At 38.4% G+C, this 25,070-nt stretch overlaps 1 protein-coding gene across 1 annotated transcript in view; it reads left to right on the top strand.

The window, feature by feature from the left end:
• SVEP1 (sushi, von Willebrand factor type A, EGF and pentraxin domain containing 1) overlaps nt 1–25,070 on the top strand; it is a 192,694-nt gene that overhangs the window by 88,457 nt on the left and 79,167 nt on the right. Inside the window, exons 15-21 of the mRNA XM_021691133.1 lie at nt 9,990–10,154; nt 10,695–10,928; nt 13,008–13,169; nt 14,739–14,900; nt 21,405–21,566; nt 21,959–22,050; nt 23,174–23,270. Of these exons, the coding sequence (XP_021546808.1) occupies nt 9,990–10,154; nt 10,695–10,928; nt 13,008–13,169; nt 14,739–14,900; nt 21,405–21,566; nt 21,959–22,050; nt 23,174–23,270 (1,074 nt within the window). The remainder of the gene's footprint in view (nt 1–9,989; nt 10,155–10,694; nt 10,929–13,007; nt 13,170–14,738; nt 14,901–21,404; nt 21,567–21,958; nt 22,051–23,173; nt 23,271–25,070) is intronic.

Raw genomic sequence — 25,070 nt, 5'->3', positions numbered from 1 at the left:
ACACCTAAAGTCCTTGGAAGGTTATCTGAGACAATATTAATTGACATTACAGCAGACATCCTTTTTGTTTCTGACACTAATCATATGCATAATATTTTTAGTGACTTAGCATTTAGAGTGATGTTGACATTTGCTTTACACTTTTTAAATTTTAAAAAATATTTCTGCATATATGTTTATTGCAAAAATTGGAAAAATGCTAAAACCCAAAGAATGAAATCAAGATAACCCACACAATCCCATAAATAATTCTATTAATATACTAATATATGTATTACTATATATACATTAACATATATACATATAACTGTACATACGTATGTATATACACCCATACTACTTTGTAAACTTGAATTTTTAGTTAACATTATATTGAGGACATTTTTCTGTCACTAAATATTATACTTCAATTTCAGTGGCCACATATTAATCAATCAATTTGCCATAACTTATGTAAACAATTTCCTACTGGTAGACTTTTTTTCCATTTTTAACTGTTATGTAAAACTTCTCAGTGAAAATTTTGGACGTTAAAGTGTTAGAAAAACATGAAGTGGCATTGGCAGTGGCTTGTCTAGAATAACAATGACTCTTCTGTCACACATGACACAGGCTTCCCCTCCCAGATTATTGAGGCAGATTGTTGAGGGTATAAGGATGCACCTAGAGGGAGTCAGGTGTCATCATAAGGCTTTGAGATGGGTGATATTTGTCATCTAATAAGGATCAAAAGGGCAGTTTCTTAGAATCATATGTGGACACATGGTACAATTGATCTTAAGAGGTAAGTCTTCCTCCTTGAATATCTTTACAGTAGGGAGTCACAAAATTAGCGTAATATTTCAAACCACACCTTGGCAAGTCATAACGTATTAAAAACAAAGGGCCAATAAATATATTAAAATGGTTTGACTTCATAATAGTCATGTAATTCAAGTTAAAACTAAAATGAGATGCCCTTTTTGACCTGTCAGATTAACAAATTCAAATAAGAATCATAATACCCCAAATTGGCAAGAGTATAAGGAAAAAAAATCATACTCATAGATTGTATGCAGGGGAGAAATTAAAGAGCAATTGACAATATGTATCAAAAAGATGAAAAAAACTCAAACCCAGAAATCTAATTCTAAGAATATTTCTCAAGATAAAAATCATGCCAGTATGCAGAGATATACTACATTTTATAAATTCTAAGGTGTACATTTTTATTTGGACATCTCTGAAATTGGAATATATCTTCTCATTGATGGTGCCTTACATTTTATGAAATCCTCTATGCACAAGGATGTTCTAGAATTTTGAAATAACCTAAAAGTTTGGAAAGAGAAACCTGGTTAGTTTGTGGTATAGCCATAGAAGAGAATATTATGAAACCATTTGACACAGAAATGCCATATCATTGAGAAAATTAGAGAAAGATTACTAAATAATATACACATAGTATAATCGTTTGTTAAAGGTATGGTATGTTTATTTCTATTCCAGTGATTCATGTATCTATGTATGCATTAACATATATGTGTGTGTTTATATATTCATAGAAGAAAATCTTGCATAAAATGTTCTAGGCATTATTTCTATATGGTGGAATTGTAGGTAATCAAAAAGTTTTTTGTCTTGGCTCATCTGTTTTTTTTTTTAATTTTTTATTGTTATGTTAATCACCATACATTACATCATTAGTTTTAGATGTAGTGTTCCATGATTCATTGTTTGTGCATAACACCCAGTGCTCCATGCAGAACGTGCCCTCTTTAATACCCATCACCAGGCTAACCCATCCTCCCACCCCCCTCCCCTCTAGAACCCTCAGTTTGTTTTTCAGAGTCCATCGTCTCTCATGGTTTGTCTCCCCCTCCCATTTCCCCCCTTCATTCTTCCCCTCTGCTATCTTCTTCTTTTTTTTTTCTTAACATATATTGCATTATTTGTTTTAGAGGTACAGATCTGAGATTCAACAGTCTTGCACACTTCACAGTGCTTACCAGAGCACATACCCTCCCCAGTGTCTATCACCCAGTCACTCCATCCCTCCCACCCCACCCCCCACTCCAGCAACCCTCAGTTTGTTTCCTGCGATTAAGAATTCCTCATATCAGTGAGGTCATATGATACATGTCTTTCTCTGTTTGACTTATTTCGCTCAGCATAATACCTTCCAGTTCCATCCACGTCATTGCAAATGACAAGATCTCATTCCTTTTGATGGCTGCATAATATTCCATTGTGTATATATATATATATATATATATATATATATATATATATATATATACCACATCTTCTTTATCCATTCATCTGTTGATGGACATCTTGGCTCTTTCCACAGTTTGGCTATTGTGGACATTGCTGCTATAAACATCGGGGTGCACGTACCCCTTTGGATCCCTACATTTGTGTCTTTGGGGTAAATACCCAGTAGTGCAATTGCTGGATCGTAGGGTAGCTCTATTTTCAACTTTTTGAGGAACCTCCATACTGTTTTCCAGAGTGGCTGCACCAGCTTGCATTCCCACCAGCAGTGTAGGAGGGCTCCCCTTTCTCTGCATCCCCGCCAACATCTGTCATTTCCTGACTTGTTAATTTTAGCCATTCGGACTGGTGTGAGGTGGTATCTCATTGAGGTTTTGATGTGGATTTCCCTGATGCTGAGCGATGTTGAGCACTTTTTCATGTGTTTGTTGGCCATTTGGATGTCTTCCTTGGAAAAATGTCTGTTCGTGTCTTCTGCGCATTTCTTGATTGGATTCTTTGTTCTTTGGGTGTTGAGTTTGGTAAGTTCTTTATAGATTTTGGATACTACCCCCTTATCTGACATGTCATTTGCAAATATCTTCTCCCATTCTGTCGGTTGTCTTTTGGTTTTGTTGACTGTTTCCTTCACTTTGCAAAAGCTTTTTATCTTGATGAAATCCCAATAGTTCATTTTTTGCCCTTGCTTCCCTTGCCTTTGGCGATGTTTCTAGGAAGAAGTTGCTGCAGCTGAGGTCGAAGAGGTTCCTGCCTGTGTTCTCCTTTAGGATTTGGATGGACTCCTGTCTCACATTGAGGTCTTTCAACCATTTGGAGTCTATTTTTGTTTGTGGTGTAAGGAAATGGTCCAGTTTCATTCTTCTGCATGTGGCTGTCCAATTTTTCCAGCACCATTTGTTGAAGAGACTGTCTTTTTTCCATTGGACATTCTTTCCTGCTTTGTCGAAGATTAGTTGACCATAGAGTTGAGGGTCCATTTCTGGGCTCTCTATTCTGTTCCATTGATCTATGTGTCTGTTTTTGTGCCAGTACCATGCTGTCTTGATGATGACAGCTTTGTAATAGAGCTGGAAGTCCGGAATTGTGATGCCGCCGGCTTTGCTTTTCTTTTTCAACATTCCTCTGGCTCTTCGGGGTCTTTTCTGGTTCCATACAAATTTTAGGATTATTTGTTCCATTTCTTTGAAAAAAGTGGATGGTATTTTGATGGGGATTGCATTGAATGTGTAGATTGCTCTAGGTAGCATTGACATCTTCACAATACTTGTTCTTCCAATCCATGAGCATGGAATGTTTTTCCATTTCTTTGTGTCTTCCTCAATTTCTTTCATGAGTATTTTATAGTTTTCTCAGTACAGATCCTTTGCCTCTTTGGTTAGATTTATTCCTGGGTATCTTATGGTTTTGGGTGCAATTGTAAATGGGATCGACTCCTTAATTTATCTTTCTTCTGTCTTGTTGTTGGTGTATAGGAATGCCACTGATTTCTGTGCATTGATTTTGTATCCTGCCACTTTACTGAATTCCTGTATGAGTTCTAGCAGTTTTGGGGTGGAGTCTTTTGGGTTTTCCACATAAAGTATCATATCATCTGCAAAGAGGGAGCGTTTGACTTCTTCTTTGCCTATTTGGATGCCTTTGATTTCTTTTTGTTGTCTGATTGCTGTGGCTAGGACTTTTAATACTATGTTGAATAGCAGTGGTGATAGTGGACATCCCTGCTGCGTTCCTGACCTTAGGGGGAAAGCTTTCAGTTTTTCCCCATTGAGAATGATATTCGCTGTAGGTTTTTCATAGATGGCTTTTATGATATTGAGGTATGTACTCTCTATCCCTATACTCTGAAGAGTTTTGATCAAGAAAGGATGCTGTACTTTGTCAAATGCTTTTTCTGTATCTATTGAGAGGATCATATGATTCTTGTTCTTTCTTTTGTTAATGTATTGCATCACGTTGATTGATTTGCAGATGTTGAACCAACCTTGCAGCCCAGGGATAAATCCCACTTGGTCGTGGTGAATAATCCTTTTAATGTACTGTTGGATCCTATTGGCTAGTATTTTGGTGAGAATTTTTGCATCCCTGTTCATCAGGGATATTGGTCTGTAATTCTCCTTTTTGATGGGGTCTTTGTCTGGTTTGGGGATCAAGGTAATGGTAGCCTCATAAAACAAGTTTGGAAGTTTTCCTTCCATTTCTATTTTTTGGAACAGTTTCAGAAGAATAGGTATTAATTCTTCTTTAAATGTTTGGTGGAATTCCCCTGGGAAGCCATCTGGCCCTGGGCTTTTGTTTTTTGGGAGATTTTTGATGACTGCTTCAATTTCCTTAGTGGTTATAGGTCTGTTCAAGTTTTCTATTTCTTCCTGGTTCAGTTTTGGTAGTTGATACATCTCTAGGCATGCATCCATTCCTTCCAGGTTATCTAATTTGCTGGCATAGAGTTGCTCATAATATGTTCTTATCATTGTTTGTATTTCTTTGTTGTTGGTTGTGATCTCTCCTCTTTCATTCATGATTTTGTTGATTTGGGTCATTTCTCCTTTCTTTTTGATAAGTTTGGCCAGGGGTTTATCAATCTTGTTAATTCTTTCAAAGAACCAGCTCCTAGTTTCGTTGATCTGTTCTACTGTTCTTTTAGTTTCTATTTCATTGATTTCTGCTCTGATCTTTATGATTTCTCTTCTCCTGCTGGGTTTAGGCTTTATTTGTGTTCTTTCTCCAGCTCCTTTAGGTGTAGGGTTAGGTTGTGTACTTGAGACCTTTCTTGTTTCTTGAGAAAGGCTTGTATTGCTATATACTTTCCTCTTAGGACTGCCTTTGCTGCATCCCGAAGATTTTGAATAGTTATGTTTTCATTTTCATTGGTTTCCATGAATTTTTTTAATTCTTCTTTAATTTCCTGTTTGACCCTTTCATTCTTTAATAGGATGCTCTTTAGCCTCCATGTATTTGATTTCTTTCAGACTTTCCTCTTGTGATTGAGTTCTAGTTTCAAAGCATTGTGATCTGAAAATAGGCAGGGAATGATCCCAATCTTTTGGTACCGGTTGAGACTTGATTTATGACCTAGGATGTGATCTATTCTGGAGAATATTCCATGGGCACTAGAGAAGAATGTGTATTCTGTTGCTTTGGGATGGAATGTTCTGAATATGTCTGTGAAGTCCATTTGGTCCAATGTGTCATTTAAAGTCTTTATTTCCTTGTTGATCTTTTGCTTAGATGATCTGTCCATTTCAGTGAGGGGGGTGTTAAAGTCCCCCACTATTATTGTATTGTTGTCGATGTGTTTCTTTGCTTTTATTATTAATTGCCTTATATAATTGGCTGCTCCCATGTTAGGGGCATAGATATTTACAATTGTTAGATCTTCTTGTTGGATAGACCCTTTAAGTAGGATATAGTGTCCTTCCTCATCTCTTATTACACTCTTTGGTTTAAAATTTAATTTGTCTGATATAAGGATTGCCACCCCAGCTTTCTTTTGGTGTCCATTAGCATGGTAAATGGTTTTCCACCCCCTCACTTTCAATCTGGGGGTGTCTTTGGGTCTAAAATGAGTCTCTTGCAGACAGCATATCGATGGGTCTTGTTTTTTAATCCAATCTGATAGCCTGTGTCTTTTGATTGGGGCATTTAGCCCATTTACATTCAGGGTAACTATTGAAAGATACGAATTTAGTGCCATTGTATTACCTATAAGGTGACTGTTACTGTGTACTGTCTGTGTTCCTTTCTGGTCTATGTTGCTTTTAGGCTCTCTCTTTGCTTAGAGGACCCCTTTCAATATTCCTTGTAGGGCTGGTTTCGTGTTTGCAAATTCCTTTAGTTTTTGTTTGTCCTGGAAGCTTTTTATCTCTCCTTCTATTTTCAATGACAGCCTAGTTGGAAATAGTATTCTTGGCTGCATATTTTTCTCATTTAGTGCTTTGAATATATCCTGCCAGTCCTTTCTGGCCTGCCAGGTCTCTGTGGATAGGTCTGTTGCCAATCTAATGTTTCTACCATTGTAGGTTACATATCTCTTCTCCTGAGCTGCTTTCAGGATTTTCTCTTTGTCTCTGAGACTCGTAAGTTTTACTATTAGATGTCGGGGTGGTGTTGACCTATTTTTATTGATTTTGAGAGGGGTTCTCTGTGCCTCCTGGATTTTGATGCCTGTTTCTTTCCCCAAATTAGGGAAGTTCTCTGCTATAATTTGCTCCAATATATCTTCTGCCCCTCTCTCTCTTCCTTCTTCTTCTGGGATCCCAATTATTCTAATGTTGTTTCATCTTATGGTATCGTTTATTTCTCGAATTCTGCCCTCATGATCCAGTAGTTGTTTATCTCTCTTTCCCTCAGCTTCTTTATTTTCCATCATTTTGTCTTCTATATCACTGATTCTCTCTTCTGCCTCATTTATCCTAGCAGTTAGTGCCCCCATATTTGATTGCACCTCATTAATAGCCTTTTTGATTTCTACTTGGTTAGATTTTAGTTCTTTTACTTCTCCAGAAAGGGTTTCTCTAATAACTTCCATGCTTTTTTCAAGCCCAGCTAGTATCTTTAAAGTGATGATTCTGAACTCTAAGTCTGACATCATACTAATGTCTGTAATGAGTAGGTCCCTGGCAGTCGGTACTACCTCTTGTTCTTTTCGTTGAGGTGATTTTTTCCGTCTTGTCATTTTGTCCAGAGGAAAATAGATGAATGAGAGAACAAAATGCTAACAGGGTAACAACGTCCCAAGAAAATATACTCTAAACAAATCAGAAAAGACCTGAAGCAGTGGGAAAAGAAAGGGAAAGAGAGAAAAAAGAAAAAGAAAAAGATAAAAACAAACAAAAACAGAACAAAACAAATAAAACCAGAATATGATCAAATATGATCAGGCTGGTGCATAGATCAGTGCCACACACTAGATTTTGGGTGTATTTTGGTCTGTTAGAAGAAAGTGCCTCCCAAAATTTTAAAGAAAGAAAAACTTATATATGTACAAAAATAAGGGTTGATATGATGAAGGGATGGAATATGACTGTAAAGATGAAAATTATAAAAAATTTTATAAAAGGAATTGATAAGTTGTTGGAAAAAAGAAAGAAGAGGTTAAAAAAAGAAAAAAAGGGAGAGAATGTGATCAGGCAGAGGAGTAGGAAAAAACCATACACTACAGATTTAGGGTATATTTTGATCTGTTAGAAGAAACTATCTCAAAATTTTAAAGAGAGAACAACTTATATATATATGCCAAAAATATGGGTAACTACTATGAAGGGATAGAATATGACTCTAAAAATGAAAAATAAAAATGTGTTTTAAAAAAGGGATTGATAAGATGTTGGTTGAAAAAGGGAAAAAGAAAAATTCAAAAAAAAAAAAGACAGTTAAAAAAAATTAACTTTGAAAGACTAAAGAACCATGGTAAAAAAGCCATGAATTCTATGTGCAGTATTCCCCTAGCGCTGGAGTTCTGCCATTCTCATTGATCGGTAAACTTGGTCTTGTCTGGCTGTTCTCGCTGATCTTCTGGGGGAGGGGCCTGTTGCCGTGGTTCCCAAATGTCTTTGCCAGAGGCGGAATTGCCCTGCCCTTGCCCGGTCCGGGCTAAGTAATCGGCTGGGGTTTGCTCTTGGGAGCTTTTGTTCCCTGCAAGCTTTCCGTGCAGCTTTGGAGGCCAAGAGTGAAAATGGCGGCCTCCCAATCTCTGCCCCCGAGGAGCCGAGAACTCGGGGCCCCACTCCTCAGTGCGCCCCCAGAGAAAAGCAGTCAGTCACTCCTGTCTCCCCGGCCTCTGGCCGCACTCCGTGCTCACCCGGCCTGTGACCGCGCGTTTCTATCTCTGGCACCCGACCCCGGGTGGAGTCTCCAAACCCAGCAGATCCCTGCGGTGCACTCCCGCGCGGCTCCTCCCGGGGGAGGAAGGTGAGTCTCCCCGGATCTGCCGCTTGTTGGGTCCCTGCTGGAGGAGCAGGGGCCCGACTGTGCCGCGGATCACGGTTTATGTCAACCCCGAGCTGAGAGTCCGCTCCTCGGCTCCGTCTCTGCAGCCGGCTTCCCCGCTCCGATCCCTGGGAGCTCTGCCGCACTCAGGCACCCCCGGTCTTTCTGTGACCCCGAGGGTCCTGAGACCACACTGTCCCGGAGGGTTCCACCCCCCGCTTAGCCACCAGAGTGATGTCCCTCAGCCGAGCAGACTTTTAAAAGTTCCGATTTTGTGCTCCGTGGTTCTATCACTTGCCAGAAGCGGCCGATGTAGGCCCCTCCCCCGCCGTCTATCCTCCCGAATATCGCCTCGGATTCACTTCTCCGCACGTCCTACCTTCCAGAAAATGGTCGCTTTTCTGATGAGAGAGTTGTTGCTATTCTTTTCTTCGATCTCCTGTTGAGTTTGTAGGTGTTCAGAATGGTTCGATCCCTATCCAGCTGAATTCCTGAGACCAGACGAAATCCAGGTCTCCTACTCCTCCGCCATCCTGCTCCGCCCCGCTCATCTGTTTTTTTATAATGGCTACATAATGCTTGTGGGAAAGATGTTTAAGTGAAAAACAAAAATATTTATCTTAGGTAATTTTAATGGCCAAAGACATAAATTAGACAAAAAAAATTTTAAGAGCTTATTTTATTTAAAACTCTAAATTTCATTTAAAAATCTTAAACCACTTACATAGGTGGACAGGCCTGTATAAATACAATTTGATATTTAAAGCACATAATCACGCAACAACAATATACCCAGACCAATATTAATATCATTTACTGAGGTTTTAGAATGAGTCAAATGCTGAGCTGAATGGTTTATATATATCGTCTGAGTTATCCCCCAAACCTGTGAGGTCAGAAGAATGACCTCAACTTATAAATGAAGAAACTGAGGCTGAGAGAGAGGAAAGTAACTTGACTGGAACTGTACACCCTTATACCCTACATCCAGAAGCTACAATCTGAATCCATGTGGATGGTCACAATGGCATTGGGGCATCTAAAGAACCTCACATATCCGTGTTATATACTCTAGCCTGGTTACATACACATTTAACTTACATGCTACCTTCAGAAACTGTCCCCACCTTTAAAATTTATTTATTTATTTTAGAGAGAGAGAGTGAGCACAAGTGGGAAGGGCAGAGGGAGAAGGAGAGAGAATCTCAAGCAGACTCTATGCTGAGCATGGAGCCCACGATGTGGGGATTGATCCCACGACCCTGAGATCACAACCTGAGCCGAAACCAAGAGTCCTTTGCTTAACTGACTGCACCACCCAGGCACCCCTGCCCCCACCTTTAAAATATAATGCAGTATCCTGAATAATCTTCATAAAAGGAAACCTGTTCATTTGCATTAAGTTTATAAAGCTGATATTAAAATTTTTAAAAAAGAATGGAGCAAACCCTGAAGGGAAGTAGGAATTGATTAAAATTCTGCACGCACATCCTATTTACCTCTAAAGCTAAGGTAATTAACTATTAACTCAAAGGTAAGAATGGCTTAAATGCCCAGGTAGCTCCAAAGGGACTTTTCTTTCTTCTTGTGCAATTCATTGGTAATCCTAGATCTAAAATGAAGTGCCTAAAAATTACAATATAAGATTATAGATGAGAAATAAATGAGATTCTAGATGCATCCCCATATGCAGTACATTATGGACAATGGAAGAAATAGGGGCAATTTGACTTGTGGCTTAACATTCAAACCTAAATGCGGATAAAAAGGCAACTGTAGAATCTTGTTTCTCTGCCCCAACTGTCCAGGACCTGGTGGTTGGGGTGCAGCTAATAGGCTGGATTACTCTTACGATGATTTCTTGGACTCCATGCAAGAAACACCCACAGGTGTCGGCAAAGCCAGATCTTCACGAATTAGAAGAAGTGCCCCATTATCTAACCACAAAATTAAGTTAATTTTTAACATCACAGGTAAGGATAGACTGTCTGTTTGAAAAGACAATATAATGTGAAATTCTTGGTGGGAAACCTATTTTGCAAATTTTCCACGTGTTATCATTCTTAGGAAATAATCCTGGAACTGAAAATTAGGGAGAGCACCATCACCTAAGTTTTGTCATTTTTTGCAATTTAATATCGCAGATGTATTTTATGATTCTCGCAGCAACGAGCATCCTGCTTTGTACTCACCTTGGCATGACGAACTAAGGCATGTTTTTAAAAAGCAAGAATTTACAGAAATTTAACATGCTGTAAGGAAGAGCTTCACAAAAAGGTGATGTAGATCCAGCAAATGAGAGAAGGATTAAAACAAATTGCATTGTTCTTAACATTATCCATATACTAGTTGCTCAGTAAGTAGTGGTTGAGTGTGAGTTTATTTTTCCCGGAAGATTTTTAATGTGCCATTTCTTTTTGGTAAAAAAAAAACAAAAGCAAACTAACTACAAATGTTTTCCTGAAACACCATGTGTGTGTGTTATGTTTTATTTCGTCTTGTTTTTATCTCAGCTAGTGTGCTATTACCCGATGAAAGAAATGATACCCTTGAGCTGGAAAATCAGCAGCGACTCATTAAGACTTTGGAAACCATCACAAATCAACTGGAAAGGACCCTCAGTCAGGAGCCCATGTATTCCTTTCAGCTTTCATCTGAAATTCTGGTAGCCGACAGCAATTCGTTAGAGACAGAGAAGGCTTTCCTTTTCTGCAGACCAGGCTCGGTGCTGAGAGGGCGTATGTGTGGTAAGACTTTTTGCTGCGATAAAAAAATGTCTGGCTCATAGTGGGTCAGATGAGACGAGTAGAGCTGCTTTACAACTATACAAGGGTATTGAAATGAAACATTTTGCAATTGTTGTGTGGTTGTTCTTATTATTATTTTGTCTCAGGAATCTAAGTAAACCACCGTTGTTCAGGACAAGAAAACTATTTCAGGTAAGGGACTCAGATCTTAGTTTTATTTCTAGATCTTTAGAGCTCACAACTTTTAGCAGCATCTCCAATAACAATGACTAATACTTTTTGACCACTTCCGTAGGCTGGCTGAGCACCTCTCGTGTTTAATTCTGTTTAGCAACTCTGTGAAGTGCTATTACTAGTAAGCACATTTTACAGATGGCAAAACTGAAGCCAGAGAGGCTGGGAACTTACTCAGGAAGTCTTATCTATTAAGACAGTAAGTGGTGTAGCTAAGATTTCCACCCAGGTAGCCAGTGCCAAATTCACATGGCATAAAATCAACCATTTTAAGATTTATTTATTTATTTATTTGAGACAGAGAGAATGAGAGAGAGAGAACACATGAGAGGGGGGAGGGTCAGAGGCAGAAGCAGGCTCCCTGCCGAGCAGGGAGCCCGATGCGGGACTCGATCCAGGGACTCCAGGATCATGACCTGAGCCGAAGGCAGTCGCTTAACCAACTGAGCCACCCAGGCGCCCAAAATCAACCATTTTAAAGTGTATGGTTCAGTGGCATTTAGCACATTCACGATGCTGTTCAGCCATCACCACCACCAAAATATTTTCATCACCTCCAAAGGAGACCCCCAATAACCATTAAACAGCCACTCCTCATTCTCCTTACCCACAGCCCCTTAACTTTTAACCCAGCCTGCCACAATCTGGATCAATTCCAGCCTGTTCCCCAAGTAAGTCATTGTTTATAGATAGGGGAGACTCCTCTAACCAAACTCTGTATGTGAGTCTGGTGTTTACCTCTCTGGAGGCATGGGGTCTTTCCCCTTGCTTGGAAAACCTTCCTCAACAGTTCTTATTGATATTCCCAGAGCTCACTTACGTGGGTGATAAATTCAGCCCAACAAAAGCACCTTAAAATGGTCATTCTGAACCTGTTCTTGTTTCCTCCCTACGTTGTGAGTAAAAATTAGGAATCACCTTGATCAGTGTTCTGCGTTTCTCAGTATGGTCTTCAGACCACCTGTGTCAACATCCCCTGAAGGGCCTATCAAAGTGCATCTTGACTAGGGCCCCATCCCAGAACTAATACATCCGACACTGGGGGGGGCAGAGCCTTGGAATCTGAATCTTTAGTAAGTTCCCACATAATTCTTACACACTTTATCATCAGAATCACCTAGGTGCTAATTTCAAGTATCCTCTCTATACAAATACTCACTTTGCTAGCAGTCTTTCCATGGGCTTAACATTCCGCTTTGGTCTCAGAAATCCTGAGTCACTTCAAGCCTGCCAAGTAGCAGACCAAATCTCCAAGGAAGGAAGGTCCTCAAATTGGCCTGTTTCCTTGGGACCCTTGAGTCCAAGGATGTCTCAGACTTACCTTTAGTGGACAGTATTTCCTGTAAGCAGAGACAAGGGTCTGCTTAACTCACCTGGTTTAGACTCACAACCTTTGCTTGGTTTTGTTTCTAGAAATGATGCTGTAGTAGACCAGCAGTCAGTTTCATAAGGGAACCATTTGGAGGAACAGCTAAGAAACTGTTTTTCATATCTTGAAACCTCAGATTAACCTAAGTGTTCATGTTTTATTCTTCCCTTACAGCAGCCTTTTCTTTGTTAGCTATATGTTTCCCAGGATGACCTGGTTTAACCCACACTTTAAGGCTCCTATCACACAAGCCCTAAGCTTGGGCAATAAGAATTTTCATTTTCTTAAAAAAAATCTTACTGTTTATTTCTAGGAATACATTTCTGGAAGGTTTATCTTGTGAGTAAACCTCTGACAGTAAGCTTCGTACTTGGAAGCATGCTTTATTATTTTCATGCCTTAGGAAAAAGGAACCTAAATGTGTTCCGTTTCTATAGTTTACTGGTTTCAGTGTTTCCTGTTGGTTTTCTTTTCAGTCAATTGCCCTTTGGGAACCTTTTATTCTCTGGAACGTTCTATCTGTGAAAGCTGCTTGCGCGGATTCTATCAGGATGAAGAAGGGCAACTGGAGTGCAAACTCTGTCCAGCTGGGACATATACTGAGTATCTCCATTCAAGAAGCATCTCGGAATGCAAAGGTAATGGCCTAGTGCACATTTTGACCAGAAGCCTGAATTTTACCGTCACATATGAAGTCTAAATGGCAAATAGGATGAAATAAGAGCATTACTACAAGCAATTTCATTGATTTATTTTTTTCTTTTAATTTTAAATTGTTACCTTAATGTTTCCCTCACTTTAAAGAAGTCTGTTTTTTTTCCCTTTGGAACATTCTGTTGCTCTAAGTCAAACTCCATTGTCAATAATTCTGATCCACATTTTTAAAAAAGATTTATTTATTTATTTGAGAGAGAGAGAGAGCACAAGTGGGAGGGGCAGAGGGAGAGAGAGAACCTCAAGCAGACTCGACGCTGAGCATGGAGCCTGACCCGGGGCTCGATCCCAGGACCCTGATTTCATGACCTGAGTGGAAATCAAGAGTCAGATGCTTAACTGACTGCACCACCCAGGTGCCCCAATTCTAATCTGCATTTATCAATTAGCTCAGATTTTTTTATCGAATCTCAAATTAATTGGTGGAAAGGACTTTCATAACATTTTAGCAATCATGAGTTTGCATTTTGTTAGAATAATATTTGATACAATGAGATCAATTCTCCACTTACTCGGAAATTAATAACTATAGGTTACTAATATGCATGTATTCTTGCTACTAAAATACTCCATATTTTCAAAACATTTTATTATCATTCTCAATAAACATTTCTGATGGAAACATTTTCTTTCACGATTAAAGTTACAATAAGATATACCTAAGGGGCTCCTGGCTGTCTCAGTCAGTAGAGCAGGGACTCTTTATCTTGGGGTCATGATTTTGAGCCCCATGTTGGGTGCAGAGATGACTTTAAATAAACAAACAAACTTAAAAAAAAAAAGATACACCTAAAAGAAGAAATTTCAGAACTGTGCCCCTTGCTGTTGTTACAAATGCAAGTGTGATTGCTTAATGACAAATAGAAACTGGAGAGCTCTACTAGGTGATTAGAAGTGCGCTAAAAATGCTGACAGTGAGCATCATTTGGAGAACAAGAGCAGAAGAAAAGGATTGTGCACTAGGGGTTGAGGATTCTGGCCCTAGTCCTGCTTTCCCACAGAACCATTGCTATGAATCTTAGAAAGTTGCTTAATCTCCCTGGGCCTCATGCTAAGACTACTTTTACTTTCTACTCCGCCAGCCCTCCGATGGGGTCTGCAGATAGGGGGACATAAGAGGGCCAATTCGTAGAGAAACAAAGGTGCCCGTGTACTTATGAGGCTCTCGCCCAATTTGAGGTTTTGTTTCTGTTACTCCAGAGAATTGAGTACAAGCTGAGAACTTATACAAGAACAAGTTCCCCTCTGTACAACTTGTTCTTGTCACAACACCTTTCTGAGATGAGATTTCTAACTTCACTCAAAAACCATTTATTGGTGCTTTCTCTGTGGCTATGCCAGGTAATAAAGAAAGTAACCGGAAATCAGTCTAAAGCTTATTAGCGCAGAGAAGCATGAAGCAGTCTGAAACTACCATCTATATGCTTGGAGTACTTTGTGTTTTGTATAGCTTAATGTCATCATTCTTAACCATATTACATTTTTCTTTTCAGCTCAGTGCAAACAAGGCACCTACTCATCAAATGGGCTTGAGATTTGTGAATCGTGTCCCCTGGGCAGTTATCAGCCAGCATTTGGTTCCCGGAGTTGCGTCTCATGTCCAGAAAATACTTCCACTGTGAAAAGAGGAGCCGTGAATATTTCTGCTTGTGGAGGTTATCAAAGCCTTAGACACTGATATTTCTTCAAACCCCATAGATTCTATGCATGGAGGAGTGGACTATTTTCAGCAAAACCATATGTCTACTGTATGCAAAGAATGTAAATAACTGTCTCTTCATGGAGAGTTTCCATGTATTCAGCCAGTCAATGCTTAAGTATAAACACTCTCAATATAAACACTGTGCTGGTGACTTTAGGAACACACAAAAAAAGTACAAGACTTGGTGCTAGTATTCAACATTAATAAACATGTGGCTTCATTATATGGTAGAAATGCATCTCATCTAGGAACTTTGTTTCTTCCTTTCTGAAGTGAGGTCCTGTCTCATGTTCCTTGAAACTCTAAAAAGACATTTTATGAATTATGATATTTCATTTCCTACAGTTTGCAGGTTTTTGTGAGTGGTTATCCACTCTGGCTGCACTTTGGAATTATCTGCACATTTACCTCAGCATTTTTAAAACACTGAAGCCCAATCTTGGCTCCCAGACATTCTGACTTAACTTGTCTGGTTTTCTTTTTAAGTGCCCCCACCTTGCCCCCAGTGATTCTTAAAGTAACAGGAAAAATTAAGTATGACTAATTTCAGATCTCAAATGTCAGCATGAAGGGCTTAAAAACATAGATTGCTGGCCCCAGCCCTCAAATTTTTAAGTCAGCAGGTCTGGTGTGGGGCCTGAGAATTTACATTTCCAACTAATTTGCCAGGGATGCTGCTTCTACTTGGTCCAGAGACCATATGTTGAAAACCACAATAAACATAAAAAGATTAGAGTTTCAATTTTCAAGTATTTCTAACATCCCTACCAAGTACAGTTTTCCAGCACGGTAAAGGCTAGAAGATGTAAACAAAACAAAAAGATGAAAACTTAAAATGGCCGTGAAACTAAGAGTCAAGGTCATCCTGCTGCCAGGAACTCCAAACTCCACGTACTTTGCAAAGTCAATGGAACTCGATTAAAAATAAAAAGTTGTTGGCCTACCTCTGCTATATCACTGGGAACAGAACAAACATGCTGGCTGAAACATGACTTTTTAAAAAATTATATATCCTCCCCTTTTTCTACACCCTTATTTAAAAATCTAAGGTCTGTGGCCATCTGAAAATTAAACAACTGTTCCCTTATTGAATAGCAATGTTTTTAAGAGACCAATCTGTTTGCTCCCCATTTCTCTCAAGCTGCGCGCGCATGTGCGCGCGCGCGCGCACACACACACACACACACACACACACACACACACACACAGCCTCATTGTACCCCAGTCATATATACCTCTGCATACAGTTAGAAACAAATTCCCAGAAAACAACTATGTACATAGGACATTTTTGTATGGCGCTGGGAGGGGCATGTCCAGCCTTGCATCTTGGGAGATGTAGTCCTCATAAATTAGTGAGGCAGGGAGAAAATGGGGAAGCCTACTATAATTACAGGTTTTTATATACTCCATCTGCTTAAATTATCTCAATGTAGTAGGATCACAGTAGATACAAGTCTGTTAGACCTGAGGAATTGGGCAAGCAGTATTCATTAACTTGATGTTTCACTGAAGAGAAGAGAATTAACTAGGACCTGATTGAAACTCATAAACCATGTCTGTTGTGTAATACCAGCATTGAGGGTTTTTTTTTTTTTTATTAAAAGGCAAATAAGACTCCACATTATGGCTGAAATAGATCTACTAGAGACTCTTATTTTGTCAATATACAGATGAATTTTGGAAGAAGGTCTGCAGTGAAAATTCTCTTTCTCTTTCTCTCCCTCCAACCACAAAAGTAACTAGGATTTTTACAGTAAAACAAATTCAAAATTGGCGATTTTTCCCTTTAGCTTCCCAAATAAGCCTTGAGGTTTGTTTAATACCAAATTATTCCAATTAAGCCATTATGATTCCCAGAAAGTCTCTAAACTTCTGTTAACTGCTGTATTTCTCCTAATATATTCCCAGCACAAGTTTAACCACATTTTCTTGTCATGAGTGAGTTGGGAACAGCAACACTCAGCACTCTCCCCTGTGGTGGTAAATAAACACCATCTTACTTTAAACTTACATGTGTATGATTTCTAAAACAGTCCCTTATGTATATTTTTTCTTAGTTTTATTTATTTATTTTTTAAAATTTTTCTTAGTTTTAAACTTCCTTCCTTCCTTAGTTTTTCTTTCTGTAGTGATTTCTTTTTATATGTATGTTTATGGTTTACCTCACTTTTTACTAAAGTATCACTTTTTGCATTGTTTAGCATGTTGAACTTAAAATATAATCAACACAGCTACTATAAGTATATTTCTATATTAAAGTAATATTTATTTCATGCATTTCATCTTTTATCACTACTTAAGATATTAAATATCTGTGGGTCTGTGGTTACAAACTCAAGAGTCTGAAATATTTTGTTTCATTTTATTTAATTATTAATTAATTAATTTATTTATTTGAGAGAGCAGGGGCAGAGGGAGAGAGAGAGAGAATCTCAAGCAGACTCCCCGCTGAGTGCGGAGCCCAGTGCGGGGCTCGATCTCACGACCCTGAGATTATGACCTGAGCTGAAGTCAAGAGTCAGATGCTTAACAACTGAGCCACCCTGGTGCCCTAGAAATTTTTCATTTTTTAAAAATGACTTTTATCTGAAGAATAAGTCCCACAAATGATTTTTTGGTGATGGTGTTGTTTACACATCGTCCTGTAGGAAAAGGAAAGATGATTGCTGAGCCAGGATGACATTTCTTACCCTAACCCTATAGGATGAAGTTAAAAGGAGACGTAGGATGAGAGTCTCTGACCTTTCAATTTGTTTTAGGAAACCCATTTAAAAGGCAAAATTCACTTGGCTCCAGGGCTCTGTATGTTATCTTTAACACTGTCCAGGAACACACATGTGAGATTACATTTTTCCTGGTCATTTCAAGGCTCTATTTTTAATTCTATTTTAATATCACTTTTGGTATACTTAGATTTCTCTCTCTTTCTCTCTCTCTCTTTCTCTCTTGAGTAGAAGTTAAAAGGATTTTGTCCCATTTTTATGGACTCAGAAACCATAGTTTCTTTGGTCAAGATTCAAAATGAAACTTTCTCCCCTCTCTTCTTAGGAAGTTAGACCATCAGGAACTGCCTCTGTATATGTGCATGTGTGTGTATTTAATACTGTATTATATACTACAGATAATGCTATTATTATGTATGTATGTTATATTTACACATACATATGCTATATGTGTATATGTATATTTACTATATGTGTAAATAATACATTAAGTATTGATTGTCCACTCCTGGAAAATATATTTCTGATGACAACTGTCTGCCCTTGGAATATAATTTAAGCTAATTTTCACGTGAAAATTTACATTTTCTATGTCAAAAAACAAAGTATAGACGTCACAACAACGTGTTCATTAACCAATTTGCTGATTTTTAATCTTAAGATTTTATTATTACGTATTAGTATAATTTTTGGCATTCTGTCAGTTTCTAGGGGCATAGTCTTCTTTTTGAGGGTAAGATTGTGCCGAAAAAATTGTATGTGCAAAAGAGTTTAATTCATCATAGCATCTTGGTTTCACTGACACAATTTGTATTTTTACCTTATCATACACACTCATAGATATTTTCTCAAACCAAAGTTTTATACCTTTACCAGTGGAAGATCTATGCTTCCAGTTAACTACTTTAATTAGCTGTTTGGAGTTACCTTTTCCAAATAGGTAATCATTTTTTGAAACTTAAGATTCAGAAAACCCGTTTTAAACTCAGCTACTTTATTTATTTATTTATTTATTTTAAAGAATAAACTCAGCAACCTTTTAATATGTTTGTGCAAAACCCTGTCTAGAACTCTGAGATCTAGCAACAAAGAATAGATTAATTTATTGTTGGTGAAACAAAGATACTTATAATTTAAAGTTTTAGGGGCTTCTGGGTGGCTCAGTTGGTTAAGAGTCTGCCTTTGGCTCAGATCATGATCTTGGGGTCCTGGGATCAAGCCCCATTTAGGGCTCCCTGCTCAGTGGGGAGTCTGCTTCCCACTCTCCCTCTGCCCCCGCCCCCCCGCCCCGGCTTGTGCACACTCTCTCTCTCTCGAATAAATAAAATCCTTTAAAAAATGTTTTTAAAAAAGTTTTAATATAACAAATATTTTTGCTATAACAAGTATCTTGTTTGACCAAGATACTTATAGTTTAAAGTTTTAATATAACAGATGTAGCCAGAAGAAATCTGTTTTTCTTTTTTTTGTTGTTTTTTAATTTTATTATGTTATGTTAATCACCATACATTACATCATTAGTTTTTGATGTAGTGTTCCATGATTCATTGCTTGTGTATAACACCCAGTGCTCCATTCAATACGTGCCCTCTTTAATACCCATCACCAGGCTAACCCATCCCCCCACCCCCTCCCCTTTGGAACCCTTAGTTTGTTTCTCAGAGTCCAGAGTCTCTCATAGTTCGTCTCCCCCTCCGATTTCCCCCCCTTCATTTTTCCCTTCCTGCTATCTTCTTTTTTTTTCTTAACATATAATGTATTATTTGTTTCAGAGGTACAAGCATTAATATTTATGATATCTTCTGCCATCTCTTGGTTTGACTCCTGACTTTTTGTCAGTGATACAAAAGAGCACTTTTGCAAAAGACGTGAATGGCTGTTTCTGCTTAAACACTTTGATCTAAACATCTTGAGATTACCACAAATGCCTTATTGTTTATTTAATGTTTATGGTCATACCAAAAAAAGAGATGTCATTACTTGGAGTATCCTGCCCCATTGAGCCTCGAGTGCATTTCTAAATTTTTCAACCACATTGCTAATCATTTCTGCCATACTAATTTTTATTAACAAAAATCCAAAGCCTACGTGATAAATATGCTGAGATTCCCAAATAGCTACTTCTTTGTGTTCTGTCTTCTATTTAAATTTACGCAGACAAGTCTTAATAGTTTTAGTGGTTTTTCTCTGTTCATAATGGTTTAAGGGCTCATGCAGATGAGACCAGTTCATACAAGGAAAAGAACATGCTGAATTCATCTTTGGGTCACAATCTAAAATCCCAACCCAAAGATTGAGTCATGACTGGTCTGCCCCACTGTAGTTCTGCCAAAAGCAACCAAAATTTATCAAAGCAAATGCAGGTTCATGTTATGTTTGAAGCTATTTCTTGTTTGGTTAATATTCTAACAATTATTAGCAAGAGAATTTCAGATTTGGTTAAATCAGTATTCAACTGGATGTTTATAAAAAGCATGTCTAACACAAAATGACATTAAAAGGTTTAAAAGTTAAAAAAAAAAAAAAAGGCCCTCTTCCCCATACAGAAGAGACAACAACACAGAAGAAATACAATTTTCTGACAAACATGAACTTAATTTATCATTGAAATGGAAGTTAAAATAACAGTGCAATTCCATTTTCACTTTCAAATTGAAAAAAAGTATTTAAATGATCATTATCAGTAATGAGTATGCAGTAAGAGCAATTCCACACATTACTAATGGGGCTATAAGTTAGAACCATATTTTTTTGATGATTTGACATTATATATTATTGGCTTTAAATTTTCCATTATCTTTAGACCTATAGATTCCACTACTCAAATTCAGCTGTTCAAATTCAACGGTTATCCCTAGGAAAGAATCAGAGGTTTATGCAGAAAATTTCATGTCAGCGGGGCGCCTGGGTGGCTCAGTTGGTTAAGCGACTGCCTTCGGCTCAGGTCATGATCCTGGAGTCCCGGGATCGAGTCCCACATCGGGCTCCCTGCTCGGCAGGGAGTCTGCTTCTCCCTCTGACCCTCCTCCCTCTCATGCTCTCTGTCTCTCATTCTCTCTGTCTCAAATAAATAAATAAAATCTTAAAAAAAAAAAAAAAGAAAATTTCATGTCAGCATTATTTATAATAGCTAACAAATAGAAACAACCTAAATGTCCAATGGTAGAGGAAATGTGTCTCAATTATGTCCTGTCAATGGCATGCAATATTTTTCTTTTATTAAACACCATGTTATTTAACAATTTGTGAAATGCTGAGGATATCATGTAAAGTGGAAAAATCAGAATACTGTATTACATGATCAATTCAAATTTTTATTGAGTTAATGTGTGTTGTTAAGAGAGGAAGGAAACAGGGGCGCCTGGGTGGCTCAGTCGTTAAGCGTCTGCCTTCGGCTCAGGTCATGATCCCAGGGTCCTGGGATCGAGCCCCACATCAGGCTCCCTGCTCCGCGGGAAGCCTGCTTCTCCCTCTCCCGCTCCCCCTGCTTGTGTTCCCTCTCTCGCTGTGTCTCTCTCTGTCAAATAAATAAATAAAATCTTAAAAAAAAAAAAGAGAGAGGAAGGAAACAACAGAATGTTTATCTGGGTGATAAGATAGTATGGGTATTAAATATGTGCAAGAGAATATATTAGCAATTCAGTAGCTTTCTTACAAGTGAGGGTTAATGCACTTCTTTTAAAAGTAAACTATGTTGTTTTGGACTCACAAATGATTTTTTACCTTTGCAGTACCTTGTCCAATAGGAGAATTCTCTCGTTCTGGATTAATGCCCTGTTATCCATGTCCTCAAGACTACTACCAACCCAATTCTGGAAAGTCCTTCTGCTTATCTTGTCCCTTTCATGGAACTACAGCCACCAGTGGTACCAGATCCATCACAGATTGCTCCAGTAAGAAAGATACACTTCATTTCTTATGTAATCCCATGTGTTGGAGACCTGTCTTTGTCTCGTGGTAGCTTCAATTCTGAATATCACTCTTTTCAGTGGATTTGGGTGTCTGGTCTTTTGAGGCCTTTTTGATGACAATGACTCAAAGATTCTTACTTTGGCAACGTTGAACTTGATAACTTCCCAGTTTCTTTCTGAGAGTCTGGGATTTAATGATGTATCCCATCCATCTATATACTCTCTTTTTTACTATTCCTAAAACAAAATACATGTGACTTTACCTACTCTGAGAACTAGAACATTGACCATAGCATTTAAGTAGAATCTACTTATGGGCAATATGTACCACACACTAATATGGTTTTCTCATGTTTTCTTATTAATCTTACTAGCTTTTAGCTCAACATTCTCAGCAGCAGAGGAAAGTATAGTACCCCGTGCTTCTCCTGGACATATTAAAAAGAAGTATGAAGTCAGCAGTCAGGCAAGTCCCTTTTATACTTATACAATCTTCTCCAGTGGAATGTTTGGAAAAACACTCTGTCATTATACATGCTGTACAGAGGAAAACTACCGGAGCTGAAACTACCAGAGTAATATCTGGAATCCAGGAATATCTGGAATATCCTGAGACCTGGAAGTCTCAGGAACATTATCAATGAATAGTAGTATTTACTTGTGACTTCTAATAAGAACTTTCCAAAAATGCAGCATTAGGAAAGTCTAACTACCAAAAAATTGGGACTTTTCCCCAACAGTGGCTGGCATAGAGAATGCGTAGATGTGGGGAACCTTTAAATTCACTAATAATTAACACTTACCTCAAGCATAACCCATCATTTGAGTAAGAGGCATTTGGTTTAGCCAAAGGCCTTTGCTGGTTGGCAGGAAGAGTACTCAACATTCATGAAAATTATTTAAATTTTTTGTCAGGAAAAAAAAGATCATTTATTGGAATAATGTATGTTAAGAAACATAACTCATGAACGTAACTAATTATTTTCCTTTAAAAAAAAGACTAGTGAAGACCAATTATTTTGGTAGATTCAACCATTACTCTGAATAGACCTAGCCCAATGTCATGATGAATTCTTTGGCTTTAAGTATTTTTAAGGAGGATAATAAAGTTGTATTTCTTATTTCAACTTCCTACGGTCTTGTCCAAACATACCGGCTTTTAAGGGCTTTGTAAGTCATATTTGAAACTGAGCCTAGCAGACACAGAAATTTGTAAGAACCACTAGAGCAGTGACCCTGAAGACATATTAGAATCCACCGGCCAACTTGAAAATATAAGGATGCACAGATCCCACTCTCAGAGATTCTGATTAGCTGGTCTGGGGTGGGGCCCTATCCTTTATACTTTTAAAGCATCTCAAATGGAGAATATCACTTAAGAATATCACTCAAGAATAATATGTATCATATGTGTCCATATGTGGCAGGCACCAACATTATGCAGGCAGTGGTCCAGCTAGCTTGAGCGAACTCACGTGGAAAAAGGAACCACCTGTCTAATACTGCAAACCTTCAAACTCCATAGTCAGCATTGCTTCGAAATGACTGGAGTGTTTTGTCTCTGATAGATTTCTTTTTGCCACCGGTAGGTTTTCCATGAATGCTTCTTAAACCCCTGCCACAATAGTGGAACCTGCCAACAGCTTGGGCGTGGTTATGTTTGTCTCTGTCCATCTGGATATACAGGTAACATAGACGAATGCAAATTTTAGTATATTTTTCGGATGAAATCATTGTGGTTTGCACATCAAACTATGAGATAAACACACTGGACTATATCAATGCATAAAAGTTTGGTTGAACAAGATAAACCAAGGTGAAAAAAAAGTGTACATATCTTACAAATAACAGTTTTCCTTGCACATTTTGGAGGAAGAATAAAGAACCATCTTCTCTATGAAAAGGTCACATCATAGCTCACAATCTAAATAGGAATGCAGTTTCAGAGGCCAAGGTTCCACTCTAACACACTTAAATGTATGATATGTTACCCAACATAGAACAGATTGTCCAGCATAAATATTTTTAAACAAACTCCAGTTTCTCTCATAGGCTTCACATTAGTGGAAGTTCTTATGAATAGCTATGATTTGTTGCTTTGTTTCTATCTTGGAAACCGTTCTTGGAAAAACAATATGGCTTTGAACTTGATTATGTAGAAATTATATAAGAATTATGTTTTCTTATAGTGTAATTCACATTCCAGTTCCGTTCAGAAATAAAATTTTTGAGGGGGGAATGAATTATATCTTAAAATTGCAATTTATTTCAAATAATTCACTATTTTCTCTTAGAAATGCAGTTTTTGCATTTTTTTTACTTTTGTAGAGCTAACATGAAATGTCATTTCAATGAGAAAGATGGCATTAAAATAAAAGAATTCACCACAAAATGAGCAAAAGGAAAACTGGAAAACGAATGTAGCCCAGGGCTACCAAAAATATTGGCATTCCACTTATTTCAGCTTGCTTATATGTGTATTGTGTGTGTCTCAATTTTTATAAAAATTTTTGTCCTGACATTCCATAAGAAATAATGGATCTTGTCCTAGAATTTTGTAAGCAAGTGGTGGTTGAGAAAGGGCATAATTTGGGCAGTGGTTCTCAAGTTTTGATGTGCATCAGAATCATCTGGAGGGCTTCTTAAAACACAGAGTACTAGACTCTAACCCAGAATTTCTGATTCAATAGGTCTAGAGAAGTTTTGATCATTTTCATTTCTATCACATTCCCAGGTAATTGCTGATGCTCTTGGTCCAGAGGCCACACTTTGAGATTCCCTGGTGTAGAGGAAGAACATGGATTTCTGGCAGAGCTAGCCCACAGATAGTTTATGTGCACTGTATCAGAAGATATGTCCCCACTCTGGGACACCTTGCATATGTGCTGAGATCTGGCAGGACTTAGCCCCACCCCCACTCCTCAGCCAAATGGCCTTGATAGCAAGTATATATGACTCTACATTTTTCACTTTGGAGTGAAACTAATTTTATGCTACCAGGTCTTCCTCCCTGCCCTCCCCACCACCAGCTTCTAACTTGGAATTTTCTGCTACCTTTTATGTATCCTTATAAGGATATCTTTCCCTTTTTTTAAGATTTTATCTATTGATTTATTTGAGAGAGAGTAAGGGGGGGGGAGCCATGGGGGAGGGAGAGGGAAAAGCAGACTCCCTGTCTGCTTTCTTAGATCTCAGCAGCCTGTCTCGATCCCAGGACCCCGTCTCGATCCCAGGACCCCAAGATCATGCCCTGAGCCAAAGGCAGACGCTTAACCGACTGAGCCTGACACAGGGCCCAGATCCCAGGACCCTGAGATCACAACCTGAACCGAAACCCAAGAGTCAGAAACCCAACCTACTGAGCCACTCAGGCTCCCCTCCTTATAAGGATATCTTTTTAAAAAATATTTATTTATTTATTTTAGAGAGAGAGAGAGCAGGGTGGAGGGAGAGGGAGAGAGAAACTCAAGCAGACTCCACACTGAG

Source organism: Neomonachus schauinslandi, chromosome 13 (assembly GCF_002201575.2).
Source record: "Neomonachus schauinslandi chromosome 13, ASM220157v2, whole genome shotgun sequence".
Taxonomy (NCBI): Eukaryota; Metazoa; Chordata; class Mammalia; order Carnivora; family Phocidae; genus Neomonachus; species Neomonachus schauinslandi.
The sequence above is the reverse complement of the archived record's forward strand: the minus strand, read 5'-3'. Positions and strand labels throughout refer to the sequence as shown.